We start from the raw sequence: 14813 nt of genomic DNA on the forward strand, positions 1-14813 counted from the left end.
ATAGAATGGCATTTAGGGCTCTTGTACACAGGGTGGCTATGAGTTGCAAGCGACTCGATGGCACATAAGAACAACAACAGCTCAAAGACATCAAATTCCTCTTTGAAAGTATGATATATCTATACAATAAATACTACATGTGTATCATGATGAACATTAAAAACATGCTAAAGAAAGCCAGACATGAAAAGACACATATTACATGATTGCAATTTACATTAAATTGCTAGAATAAGCAAAATTATAGAGGTCAAAACTGATTAATGGTTAAGAAGGTGAGTAAGAGGGAAACAGAGTTTCTGTTTGTAAGATGTATAATGACTTTGTTGTAAGATGTCAATTAAGATTCAGCTCTGACTCGGAGTGACCTCAGGTTCAATAGATCTGCACCATCCTTATATATACTCACTGCCGTGCTTGAGCCCATTGTTATAGTCACACCTCACAGTGACAATCCATCTCGCTGAAGAGTCTTCCTGTTTTTCATGGAGCTTCTACTGATGTCCTCCTAGGACTAGTCCCTCCTTGAAAACATGCCAAAACATGTGGGACAGTCTCCCTATCCTTTCTTCTAAGAAATATTCTACTTGTGCTCCTTCCAAGATAGATTTGTTCTATAACTTCACAGTATATTTAGTATTCTTCACCAAGACCTTAATTTAAAGGCATCAAGTCTTCAAACTTCCTTATTCACAGTCTAACTTTAGACTGTATAGGGGGTGAATGAAAAATACTATGAGGCTTCTCTGGGATATAAAAATGTATGTCTAGCCCAAAACACATGGCTAACTAAAAAAAAAACAACAAAACACCTCCTGCTTTTCTTCTGGGAGGCAGTGTCTATTTGACTCAGTGCAAGCTCCGTAATTATTACATATTCCTCAATGAGAGGCAAGTAATTCTCATAATGTCTAGAGGTGCAGGGTCTATAAGTGTATGAGGTCATGTCCTTAAATTCTAATAAGGAAAATTAATGTTAACATGCAACAAATACTCCTCTTCATTTTGTTATATCCTTGTCTGAGAAAGGAGAGCTTATAAGGAGTCATGAAGTAGTTCTGAGTCCTTAGCATTTAGCTTGGTAGAATAAAATATTATTATAATCTCATTACATGGTCCCAAATGAGTGGAACCATAATGTATACTCAGTACTCTTGAACAGAGGCCATGGAAACCAGGTTACATATTTGACTCCCAAAAGTTGTGTAAGACCAGAAAGCTTAGTGAGAATACAAGGTAAGAAAATAACTAATAATGAAAGACAAACTGACCATTCTCCTACAGAAAGCATGCTCATGTATGAACTCTTTATGCTTCCACCAGCCATCTGAAGTGATAACATAATGTACTGAACAACACAAAGTGAGCAGGAGTAAAGAATAAATATTAGCAGGTGATCAGTGGAAGCTGGACATCAGAAGTCATGGTTCCGTTCCACCCTTCTTTAACTAACCTTCTAACATTACTCACCTGTGTGGCCATGGAGAGGTGAGTGTGGTCGTGGAAGTGTGGGCGATGTGCTAGAGGTCACAATCAAGCTCTTGCGGTTGCTTGTTCGACAACTACAATGAAAACACAAACATCAGTTATAAGAGGACAATACTATGGGTCTGAGATCTTGAGTGGCTCTACAGGAACAAAGGAATGAGGCATACATCTTCAAAATCTGAACCATGCCAGTAATTACTGTTTGGACCAGGTAGGCATAATAATAAAACAGTGTTACACCTTGAAATAGCATGGTCTTGACTTTTATCTTATTTTATTTTATTGTTACTACACTTTTTCAACACTTAGGCTCTTCCTCCTTAATTTATACAAGTATCTCTAAAGGCAGCAAATACATCTTAAATAGTATCCAGTAAAGAATGAACAAATTTGATTTATAAAATAAAAAAAACACAAGTCATATTATCTCATAAAAGTGAATGTTCCGGCCATAAATATAAACCTGCTAATTTATCGAAGATACTTGTTTTTAAAACTACTTTTAACATAATCAGTGAATTAATTCATAGTTTCATTTCCCAGTAAACTTCATAATATAAAGCTGGCTTTCCATTGCATGTTGATGCTTTTTTGCAAGAAAGTGACTGGAGAAAATGCAGATCACAAAGAAAAGCCACCGCATATAACACTTGCTACTAAAGTGCATAAATTTAATTGAAAGCCAGTTGGTCTGTTAAAGGCATTAGAGAAGTTTGTAATTTATAGTCATTCAACTGAACAATTTACTGAAGACACACTAAGGGACTGTTCACTGTGCTTGATAATCCACAAGTGAAAAAAAGAACATCTCTAGCCTCATAACTGGACTGAAAAATATTAAGAATTTTTTTTTTAAAAGGGGGGTCATGAAAATTGATAATAAAAAAAGGGGGGAGGAAATAAAAGACACCAGTATGAAGGTAGACACAAGAACAGTCAGGGCAGGTCTGATTAATGAGGTGACATTTTTTCCCAGAGATCTTAAGGTTATGAAGAAGCCTCAGAGAGGCAAAGATAAAAAGTACTGCATTGTAAACATATCTGTATGTTCAAGAAGTTGTAAAGAAAATAATAGGGGGTGGCAGGAGGCAAAAATAATACTAAGAGTCCAAAGAAAGAAGCCATGGTAGGACACAACTAGATCCTGTAGGGCTAGTGAGCTAGGGTAAGAGCAATTGTAAATATAACGACAGACCACTGGAAGGACTAGACTAATCTCACGAAAGTAGGCATAATCAGAAATGGGGACCAATATTCACCTAAGAAATCATAAGGACTAATCCCAGTATGCTTCATATTCCTAATGACCTCAGTCATCAAACCTTCAAGCTCCACCATTCTCTAATTTGGTTTCACTTCTCATTCATTATCCGTTGACATTCAAAGAAACTCCTACCTTCCCTCCTTGAACTCAATAGAGCATCTCTATAGCCTCAATTTCCTCTTTGAACTTATAATTATAAATGAGAGAGAGGTCCCTGACAGCAGATTTTCCCAATGCAACTTGCCTTCTGATTTCCTGACTGCTGGTGTCAAGAGTATTGGTGAGAGTGGAGCCAAACAAGGTATAATTGTTAACAACCTCAATCTCTTCTCCATCCATAATGGTGCTGCCAATTGGCCCAATGGTGAGAATCTTTGTCTTCTTGATGTTAAAGGTTCAATTCATATTAAAGACTATAGTTCTTGAACTTCTGCAGCAAGCACTTCAGGTTTTCTTCAGTTTCAGTAAGCAAGGTTGTGTCATTTACATAATAATATAGGCTGTTGATGAGTCTACCTCCAATGCTGATGCCACATTGTACAACAGCCTTAAACTCTGCTCTATTCCTTGCCAATCTTACTGTCTCAGACATACCTACCCCCATTACCCCAGTGACGGAATCAATCCATCTCATGGAGGGTCTTCCTCTTCTGCGCTGTCCTTCCACCCTCCTAAGCATGGTGACTCTCTCCAAGGACTGATCCCACCTTGCAATATGTCCAAAGTATGTCAGACAAAGCTTCGGAATCCTTGCCTCCAAGGAGTAGCCTGGCTTCATCCTCTCTCCAGGACAAACTTGTTTGTTCTCCTAGCAGTCCATGTTATATTCAATACTCTCCTCCAGCACCAAAGTTCAAAGGTATGAACTCTCATTCTATAACCCCAAGTCACTGCCCAGCTCTCCGATGCACAGCAAGTAATGGCAAAGACCATGGCCTGTATCAGGCTCACATTATTCCTCATTAAGCCCTACTTCCCAAATGATCTGTTCTGCATATAGATTATAAAGGTGTGGAGAAAGGATGCATCCTTGACGTACTCTTTTCCTTATTTTGAATCATGTAGTGTTGTCTTGCTTTGTCTTAAGGACTGCTTCCTGGTCAAGTATAGGTTTTGCATTAGCACAATCAAGTGTTACAGCATTCTCCTTTCCTCAAGGTTAGCCACAATTTGTTGTGATCCACACTGTCAAATACCTTTGCATAGTTAATGAAACACAGACAGACATTCTTCTGGTACTCTTTTCTTTCTGCCAAGATGCATCTGACATTGACAATAATGTCTCTAGTGCCACGACCTGTTCAAAATCCAGCTTGTATATCTGGATGACAGAGGAAGAATCGATGCCTTCAAACTGAGGTGCTGGAGAAGAGTCATGAACAAACCATGGACTGCCAAAAAAAACCCAACAAATTAGTCTGTCTTGGAGAGAGTGAAACCAGGTTTCTTCTTGGAGGCTAGGATTTTGAAGATCTGTCACACATATTTTGGGCATATGACAAGGAGAGAGCAGTCCTTGGAGAAGGACAGTGCAGGAGAGGAAGACTGCGGATGAGATGGGCAATGGGGGTTGGCGCGTCAGAATTAGTGAGACTGGCTCGGGACAGGGCAGGGTTCAGAGCTGCTGTGCAGAGGGTTACTATGGGTTGTAGGTGACTCGACAACACATAACAACAACAAAAACAATTACAAATAAAACCTCACTATTCCCTGAGGATATCATAGTCCTACTGCAATCTTAACCCTTTTAATTTACAATAGTAAATTCCTTTTATTTTGCAACTGCATTTGGGCAATTAGAGGTGAATGAAGAAAAATGAAAAAATGTTAGCTATTTTCTCTATATTTAGAATGGTGAAAATCAAGTAGCTCCTCCTCAGAGCAGCCTGCTCATCTTATTATACTTACCTACTTATTGTGCTCTACCTTTTCCCAAGATAACTAATTCACCTTTTCCATAAACCTCCAAAATCTACTCAATTCTCACTTTTATCTGACAACTTTGCTTTTATTTCCCTAGAGTAAAATATAAAATGAAGTACTAATATTCTTGCTATCAGAAGTTATAAGTGTGCCTAAATCTGTGTCCATATATTCAATTTTTCTACATGGACTAACAGAAAACCCATGCTCCTATCAAAGTCAACTTTGTGACCTCATTATTCAAGAAGTCTGCATTTGTGCTACTCCAGCTCCAGTACAGTAAACTACTTACCACTTAACCAATCTCATCATCATAAAAATATGGTGTAATTACTTCTTATCTGATAGAACTTTAAATGACTTATATTCATCACAAATATCTTTTTAGAAAAGCATAACAGGTGAAAATACATATTGACCCCACTTGATGGAATACACAAGGAATCAAACTGACTACATCTATGGAAAGAGATTATTTAAAAGTCTGTATCAGGGAGCTCTGGTGGCCTAATGTCAAGAAGCTGTGCTGCAATCCGAAAGGCACATGGGTCGAATCCACCAGATGCTCCATTGAAGGAGGAGGGGCAATCTCCTCCTGTGCCAGTCCGATCCAATTCAACAGTACACAGGGGAAATAAAAAGTCAGTGTTATCATCCCGAATAAGGCCTGATTGGGCTGAATAGACTGAAAGGGATGATTATGAAACAGACCTCTCAAATGCTCTTTTGCAAGTTCAAGGTGAAGCTGAAAGAAATCAAAACTAGTCCAGGAGAACCAAAATAGGGCCTTGGGTTTATCTCACCGTAATTTAAAAACCATTGTGAGTACAGATTTAATACACTGAACACTAGTGACTAGAAACTGTAATGTTACTACATTACATTAAGGACACTGTCCAAGAAGAAAGGAAAAGGTCATTAAAAAGAAAACTAAAATAGATGCCAGAAAAGACTTTAAAACTAGTTCTTGAGTGTAGAAATTAAAACAAAAGGAAGTAATGATGAAATAAAAGTTGAACATAAAATTTCAAGGGGCAGTTGGCAAATACAAACCAAATTATGATGATGAAACTGCAAAGATCTGGAGAAAGAAAACCCCAAAGAAAGTATATACTCAACATTTCTCAAGTTGATAGAAGAACAAATTCAAGCCTCAGACTGCTATATCGAAGAACTGCATGGGTAAAATACTGAATGATGAGCAAACATCAAAAGAAAATAGTAACCACAACAAGATAAAGGTAAATAACCCAATTGAAAAATGGGCACAGGATATGAACAGACACTTCTTCAAAGAAGACATTCAGATGGCAAACAAACACATAAAGAAATGTTCAAAATCACTAGGTCTAAGAGAGATACAAATCAAAACAACTATGAGATATCATTTCACCCCAGTGAGGATAGCAAAATTTAACAGAACAGCAAACATAAAATGCTGGTGAGGTTGCAGAGAAACCAGAACCATTATTCACTGTTGGTGGGAGTGTAAAATTGTGCAACGGCTATGGAAGGCTGTATGGGGCTTTCTGAAAAAGTTGTGAATTAAAATACCATTTGAACCAGCAATTCCACTACTGGGAATTTACCCTAAAAAAACCATAATCGCCACCCAAGTAGATATATGCACACCCAAGTTTATTGCAGCTTTATTTACAATAGCAAAGAGCTGGAAACAACCCAAATGCCCATCAACAAATGACTTGATAGAGAAGCTCTGGTATGTTCACACAATGGACTACTATGCAGCATTAAAAAATAAGGAACTCATGAAATATTATACAAAATGGGTGACCCTGTAGGACATTATTCTGAGTGAAATATCTTAGTCACAAAAGGACAAATACTTCATAGGGTCACTTTTGTAAAACGAGACTGACATCAGGGTTGAGGGAAGAAAGAAAAGGAGGGGAGGAATGATGTATACTAAATTGAAACAGATGAGGGAGAGAACTGTTTAAAAGGGATATATGATTGGGTATTACTGTCATGACAGGAGTCCAGAATGAAGGCTGCACAGTGGAGTGAATTTGGGGGGAAGGATTGTATAACAATGAAAGAGTTTTACTTTTACTTTTCAAGAAGAGTGAATTGGGGTGGGGAGTGCAACAATGAATGACTAGAAACTCTGTAAACTTGCATTAAAATTAATTAAAAAAAAAAAAAGATTCACAACCTTAGGCACCCAGTGGAGCAGTTCTACTTCTGTGGAATTAGCTCACTATGAATACGAATTGACTTGTTGGTAATGAGTTTGATATTTATTTTTAAAATTTGAATTATTAAGTGGCACCATCACATTAATATTATTAAAGGTTTGAAACACTTACTGTAGGTACTGTATTCTCATCTTTGTCTTATTATTTAGAAACATAAGAGAAAAAAAAATAGGAATAATTGTTCTGTCAGTGTATTAGGAAGAACTTTCACATTTGCAATCAATCCCATGTGAGATCTAAGCTAGTCCATGTTTGTTAAGTTCTATTTAGTCATCACACTTCTACATATTTTCTTCCTACATCTACACTCTTTTGGATAGCATTTTAGATCAAATACCATAACCCTTATACTTCCAAAAGCCCCCTGTTTAACAAATATTTGTCAAATAAATTTTAATTCAAGAAAATAAAATTTCCATGATTTTTTATTTTTCTTTCTTTTTTTTTAAAGGTAGGTATACACAGAATCTTTGTACCAAAAAGAACTGGGTGATGTTGAACTGTCTGAAGGAAGGAGTCCAAGTTGCCTTGCAGGCATTGGTGAAAGGCTTTAGGAATTGACAGACTGCCAATTGAGGTGTTTCAGGAAACAGATGCAAACCTAGATGTGCTCACTCATCCAAGCCAAGAAATCTGGAAGTTATTTCCTTGGCAACCAACGTGAAGAAATCCATATTTGTGTCCAATAGAACGTCGTTTTCTAAAAACAGCATTAATATAGCATAAAAGTAAAATCTAACTGAAGAGTATTAAAAAACAATGGAGGCACTTCATTGACAGTGAACTGCCAGAAATTTAAGCTGGATTAAAATGAAGTCGTGGAGCCAAGCATATCTGGCTGACGTCAAATGGATACTGGCAGAGAGAGTATTACAGCAAGATGTTTTACATGTATTTTATTGACAATGCAAAGGCACCTGACTGTGTGGGTCATAATAAATTATACAGAACATTGGGGAAAATGGGAATTCCATAACATTTAATTGTAGTCATGTGGAACCTGGACCTGGACCAAGAAAGAGTCATTCAAACAGAGCAAGGATACACTGAAAAGTTTACAATCAGAAAAGATATGCATCCAGCTTGGATCCTTCTATCATTCTTACTCTAAATTCATTTTTATCCTGTGTGCAGAGCAAATAATCTGAGAAACTGAGTTATATGATGAAGAATGTGGCCTCAGGATTAGGAGGAAGGCTTATAAATTACCTAGATTTCTGCTAGCCTCAGGAAGTCTGCCTGTCTACTAGATATGTTATCATTGCCAGTCCCTGGTTTGGATGTAGGCAGGGCAGAGATGGCTAGTGTAAAGAGAGAGAGAGTCACTGCTAATCTGAGATGCTAAAAAATGATGCACTCCATTGGGGGTGTACTGCTCCAAATGTAACTGTGGTATGTGGTGAGTGAGGTATCCCCAAGGGTATACAGCAAGAGGTAAGGACACCAGTCAAGAGTGCTACTTTCATTTATTCTGTTAACTGGTTGCCAGTCATACCATGATACAACATAACGACTCCCAAAAGTAAAGTGTACACTTGGGTGCAGGCTCCCAGTACCAGATACAAAATTATGTGGGCCTGGCCTCAGGCAGAGCTGAAAATGGCTAGGGGAATACAGTCATCTACCTGGTGAATGGTGGCGAGGGAGAAAATTGCTTCCTTGATCACCACCAGAGTACAGTGAACAAGGAGACAGAATGCACCTTTCTTTTGTTTAAACAGCTGCTGGTCCCAAGTTCCTAGGTCAGCCAGATCACCATTCAAAATCGCTATGCTGCACTGTTTTAGAATTCGGTCTTCCAGCAGTCTCCTAATTCAATGTTTTCTTTCAGTTTCTTCCTTCATTCAGTATTCCAAGTACTTCTTTATCAACTCAGGGTTCCAGAATGGTCTACTATCTTTGATTTCTGGTATCATGGTTGAAAGGGTTACAGGTTCCTGTCTGCCTACTCTGCCATTTTACCCAGAAGTCCTTGAAATACTTCTTGACTTTGTAGGATCTGATACTTCCCTGGTTTTACTCTTATCTCATTAACTGTATCTTTTCATTCTCCTTTGCTGGTTTCCTTCTAGGTTTCTAAATTATTCCATATTCTTGCCTTGCATTTGAAATATTTCTTCTCAACCTACACCCCTAAATAATTTGTTTTAGCTTCATAGCTTTAAAAGCCATCTAAATGATTATAGTTTCCACATTCAATTGGATCACTTCAGAATATGAACAAATATGGACCTCTTCCAATCTGTTGGCCAGACAGCTGTCCTCCAAATTTCTTGGTGAGTGCAACCAAGGCTGTATTTGTTAACTGAAACAAGTCAATTGGTATCCCCATCAATTCCCAGGACCTTATCTTTTGCCAGTGCCTTCAATGCAGCTTCCACTTCCTCCCTTATTACCTCTGACTCCTGTTCATAGATTACTTCATTGCCATCGGCTCCTGTTCATATATTTGAAAATTTTCAGTGTCAATAAATTCTTTCTGGTACAGTGATTCTGTGTATTCCCTCCACCTTCTTTTGATGCTTTCTAGATCATTCAATATGTTGCCCAAAGCATCTTGTAATACTGAGCCTCGAGGCTTAAATTTTTCAATTCTCTCAGCTTGAGAAATGCAGAGTAAGTTCTTTCCTTTTTATTCTCCAATTCCAGCTCTCTGTCTATTTCATTATAATACCTTGCTTTGTCCACCGAGATGCCCTCTGAAATCTGTTCAGCTCTTTAACTTTGGCACATTTTCCTTTAGTTTTGGCTTCTCAATGTTCCAGTGCAAATTTTAGTCTCTTCTTATAACCATTTTGATTTTTTCTTTCCCTTTAGCTTCTGTAATGACCTTTTGTTCTCAACAACTTCTCTAGTCTTCAATCACTGGTGTACAATGCTTTAAACCTATCCCTAAGATGATCTTGAGATTCAGATGGAATTGATTCAAGATCATATCTTGGTTCCTGTGGAGTTATTTTCATTTTCTTCTGTATCAGTTGAACTTGCATATGAGTAACTGATGGTTTGACCCACTGTCACAATCTTGCTTGTTGAAAGTGAGGAGGACTTGAAGCACTTGTTCCAAGAAATACAGCCTTCACTATAGATTGTGTCTTAATATCAAGAAAAAGATTCTTACCACTGGACCGATAGGCAACATCATAATGGATGGAGAGGAGACTTAAATTGTCAATAGCTTCATCTTGCTTGTATCTACAATTAACATTCTTGATACCAGCAGTCAGGAAACAAGGAGATACGCTGCACTAGGAAAATCTGCAGTTAGGAACCTCTTCAAATTATTGAGGAGTAATGATGTCAGTTTGAAGACTACGGTGCATCTGACTCAGGTCTTTCCGACCACTTGCTATGCATCTGAGGATGACGGAAGAAGAATTGATGCCTTTGTGCTGTGGTGTTGGAGAAGAGCACTGAACATCCCATGGATGGACAAGAAAACAATCTGTCTTAGAGAGGTTGCTCTTTGGAGGTATGAATGATGAGTCTTCGCATGACATTGAGAATGTTGTCAGGAGGGAGAAACATGATGCTGGGAAGGGTGAAAGGTTAGCTAAGGCGAGAAAGATCCTCAACCAGGTGGACTGACACTATGACTGCTGCAATGGGTTCTTATGTGTCAAAATGTGTGAGGATGGCACAGGATGGAACAGGGTTCAGATCTTCTGTTTAAAGGGCTGCTACTAGTCATACTTGATTTGATGGCAGCTAACAAAGACAAAGATGAATGACAATACTCAGCTCTACTGCTAGCTCTGTGCTCTGCCACTATGCAACTTATTAATATATACAAATTTCCAGTTAAAATCTAAACTTTGATTTCTAAAAAGTATCTCAAAATTGATATTATCAGAGCTTTCTAATATCCCTCTACAACCTGATCCTCTTCCCTATTGTGTGTCCATAATTTATCCATTTGCTCAGGAAAAATCTAGACACCATTATTGGTTCTTCTTTTTTCCTTACACCCACACCCAAAACAAGAAGCAAGTTCTTTGGATTATACCTTCAAAATGTATCCTTTGTCTAAATTATCTACATTACCACTTCTATCACAGACTATACAAAAATTACCCAAATGACCAGTTTTTCCTTTTCAGTTTTGTTCTAATAAATTGTCTATCCCATATTCTCCACATCCCATATTCTCAGCAGTCTACTCTTCACCTACCAATTAGAGTATTATTTTTAAAACTATTAATTAGAACATATCCTTTTTTTTCTTAAAATCTCAATTATCTCCTCAGAAACACTCTGACTATAGTTCAAATTCCTTAATATCACTGTTCAGATTAATCATTAGTAAAGAGTTTACTTTTTTAAAGTTCTTAGCCAAAATTTTATCTTCTGAGTTTTCTTAAAGAAATTCAGCTCAATTTATTAAATTCCTTAATCTGGTGAAAAATTAACATTCTCTCTCTCTCTCACACACACACACACACACACACACACACACACACACACACACACAGCCCTATACCTTAATCCACTTCCATTTTGAACATGAGCCACACCAGCCCCTAGAGAGTATATTTAGCCCAAAGGAATCCTAAATAGTAAGATATGGTCAAAGATTTTCTCTGTACTGTGCCTCATACTACTTCTCTCAATGTGTATACCCTTCCTCTTTGATTTAATCCCATTTTACCTATTTTGGGAAAGGTAGAGTGAGAGTCAGCAAAAGCAAGGAAGACCCTCAACTAAATAGAAGTACACAGCGACTACTACAATGGACTTGAGCATGACCGTGATCATGAAGATCATGTGGGACAGGGCAAGGTTCAGTTCTCTTGTTTTTAGGGTGGCTAGAAGTTGTAGTTATCTTGATTATATCTAACAATGAGCAGTTACTTATGCTTCATGAACTGTTAGCTAAACAAAGTTTTCAAAATATGAACTTCTTTTTATTTTCTCAAAGACACTGCTTCAGTAGGTAGGAAGGAAAAGTTAGTCCCAGATGCTGACCTGGTCCTATCTAATAAAGCTTATTACAATCTGAAAAAGAAAACTAAACTATTTGCAAGTGGTTTAATTGAGTTGCAGAACAAAATTTTAAAGTACTTAAAGAATTATAAACATAAAAAGCATATTTAGAAGATTAAAATTCACAATGCTTTAATACAATTAAAAAATCTACTAGGTATAAAAAGAAACAAGATAATATAATCTAAAATTAGAGAATTAAAATAATCAATAGACTCAGAAATTATACAAATGATGGAATTTGTATTTAAAAAGGCACTAAAATTATTATATTTTTTAAAAGGCATAGAAAAGTACAAGTAAGTTAAGAAGAGAGTATGAAAGATATAAGAAAACATCATGCAAATGTACAGAAATAAAATGTTACAAATAAACTAGACAGCACCAACAGTCATTCTGACAAAGTTAGTGAATCTGAAAATTATCAAGCAAAATTATCCAAAATGAGAAAGAAATATAAAGAGCAACTGTGAGACAATTTAAAGCAGATTAACACGTACAATACTTAGAATCCTTAAAAGGCATTACTGATTAGATACAAATATATTTAAAAAATAATTGCTAACATTTTTTCTAAATGGATAACAATGATAAATCTACAGATTTCAGAGACTCAACAAAACCTAAGAAACATAAAGAACATCATTATCAAATTACATAAACTAATGTTATGAAACTCTTAAAAGAATGCAAAAGGAAAGGCATTTAACATACAAATAAACAAAGATAACAATTATAATGGATTTCTTATCAGAAAAAATTCAAACCATAAGTTAGTAAAGAAACAACTTAAAATGTTAATCTTAAAAGATAAAATCTTTCAAAAAGGTAGGCAAAATAAGCCTTTTTCCAGAAAAACAGATGGAAATGACATCAGATGAAACTCTGTGTATGTATATGTATATATGTGTGTGTGTATATATATATATATAAATGTTATTCTTAGGTATTACTAAGCTGATTATAATCTGAAGTAAAAAAAAATCATGATATACTGCATAATATGCCACCATACGAAAGTGTTGTTACTCACATGCCTGTCAATGGGCACTTAAGCTGCATCTATCTCTTTGCTATTGTAAATAAGTTGCTATAAACATAGTTGTGCATGTATCTGTTTGTGTGCTGGCTCTGATCCCTTTAGATTATATTCCCAGGAGTGGAACAGCTGGGTCAAATGCTATCTCTACTTTCAGCTTTTTGAAGAAATGTCAGACTGCGTTCAGTAGCAGTTGTACCATTTTACATTCTCATCACAAGGGCATGAGATTTCTACTCTCTCCACATTCCAGCCAACATTTGTTGTTTGCTATTCTGTTCAATTCTTGCAGAATTCTTGTGGAATTGTTGATGTGGTAAAATGATACTCTCTCTTTTCTTAATTTCTCTATTTCTAATGGTTAGTGATTCTGAGTATTTCTTCATGTATTTGTTGGTTATCTGCCAACAAAAAAAGGTGAAGAGCCTTTACATAACTTCTGCCCATTTTGTAATTGAGTTGTTTGTCTTTTTCTTATTGAGGCGCTAGAGTACTTTATAAACTTTAGATATGAGTCTCTTATCAGTTACGTCATTGACAAATACTTTTCCCAGTCTGTGGGACTTCTCTTCAAGTTTGTGGAGAAATTTTTTATTGCATATAGGATTTTATTTTTAGAAAATCCCATTTATCTATTTTATCCTCTGCTGGTTATACATTTTTATTTTCTTTTTTGCTGTTAAGACTTCTAAATTTGTTCATATTTTTCCTCTAGTTATCTTTATTGTTTTTGGTTTTGCCCCTACATACTTGATCCACCCAGAACAGGTGAAACACTGCACATTATAGATGAGTGTATAAGAAATTATTTTGAGTGAAACAGCTCCATCACAAAAGGACAAATAATGTGTAAGACTATGATTATAAAATTAGAATGATTACAGGTAGGCAAAGGGTCAGCAGGAAAGGAATATACAGATAATAAACACTGTACTAGAATAGGCGAAGGCAAGTTCAATAAGAAATGACTGGACAATTGTGTACTGAAATTAGCAAGCTAGGACAGGACATGTATAGCTGATTGAATACATGAAGGCTGAGAAAAGATTTACACACAGAGACAAATGTGGAGGGTTGACGGGTGGAATGGGAAAAGGTGCAGAGATTAGAGGAGGGATTAGAGTGAAGGGAAATAGAGGGAGCATAGAGGATTTGATAAGATATTGTAAATAATGACATTGTGCAACTGTAATTAATGTTATAAAACAAAAGGTGTATGAGTGAATGAAAACAAATCAAACAAAATAAAAAAATAGAAATAAAAAAATTAAGATGTTTTACACTGGAAAAATCTGCTGTCAAGGACCTCTTAAAAATTCTAAAGAAAAACAGTTTAAAAATCAAGGGGTACTTAATAACCAAGCCATCATATTTTCAGTTGTTTCCTATGCAACTGGAAGTTGGACAATGAATAAAGGAGACTAAAGAATAATTGATATCTTTGAACTGAGGTACTGGCAGAATACTGAATCTACCACAGACTTCCAAAAGAAGAAACAAATCTGTCTTGCAGAGAGTGCAACCAAAGCGCTCCTTAGAGGTAAGAATGGTGAATGTCTGTCTCATTTACTTTGGTTATATCCTCAGTCCTTGGAGACAGACAATAGTGCTGGGGAAGGTGGAGCATCAAAGAAAGATATGAAGACCATCTATAAGACAGATTGACACAGTAATTACCATGGTGGGCTTGAGTATGACAGAGATAATGAGAATGGTACAGGACAGGTCAAGATTATCTGTAGTTCATAGAGTCACTGTGAGTTTTAGTAAAGTCTATGGCATCTAACAACACAACAGAAATCAACTGATTTTTAAAAAATAGCCTTTTAAATGACAACTGACTGTTCTACAAATAAAACAGTAATATACTATGGGTTTTATGACACATGTAAATATA

The 14813-nt window shown here is 36.4% G+C and overlaps 1 protein-coding gene across 1 annotated transcript in view; it reads right to left on the bottom strand.

Moving 5' to 3' along the window:
- The window catches only part of MAST2 (microtubule associated serine/threonine kinase 2), a 287018-nt gene that overhangs the window by 48726 nt on the left and 223479 nt on the right, over positions 1-14813 (bottom strand). Inside the window, 1 exon segment of the mRNA XM_006898983.1 lies at positions 1471-1562. Coding sequence (XP_006899045.1) covers positions 1471-1562 — 92 coding nt within the window.

The sequence above is a fragment of the Elephantulus edwardii genome, unplaced genomic scaffold (genome assembly GCF_000299155.1).
Source record: "Elephantulus edwardii isolate Elephantulus edwardi_28Jun2011 unplaced genomic scaffold, EleEdw1.0 scaffold00243, whole genome shotgun sequence".
NCBI classification, from domain to species: Eukaryota; Metazoa; Chordata; class Mammalia; order Macroscelidea; family Macroscelididae; genus Elephantulus; species Elephantulus edwardii.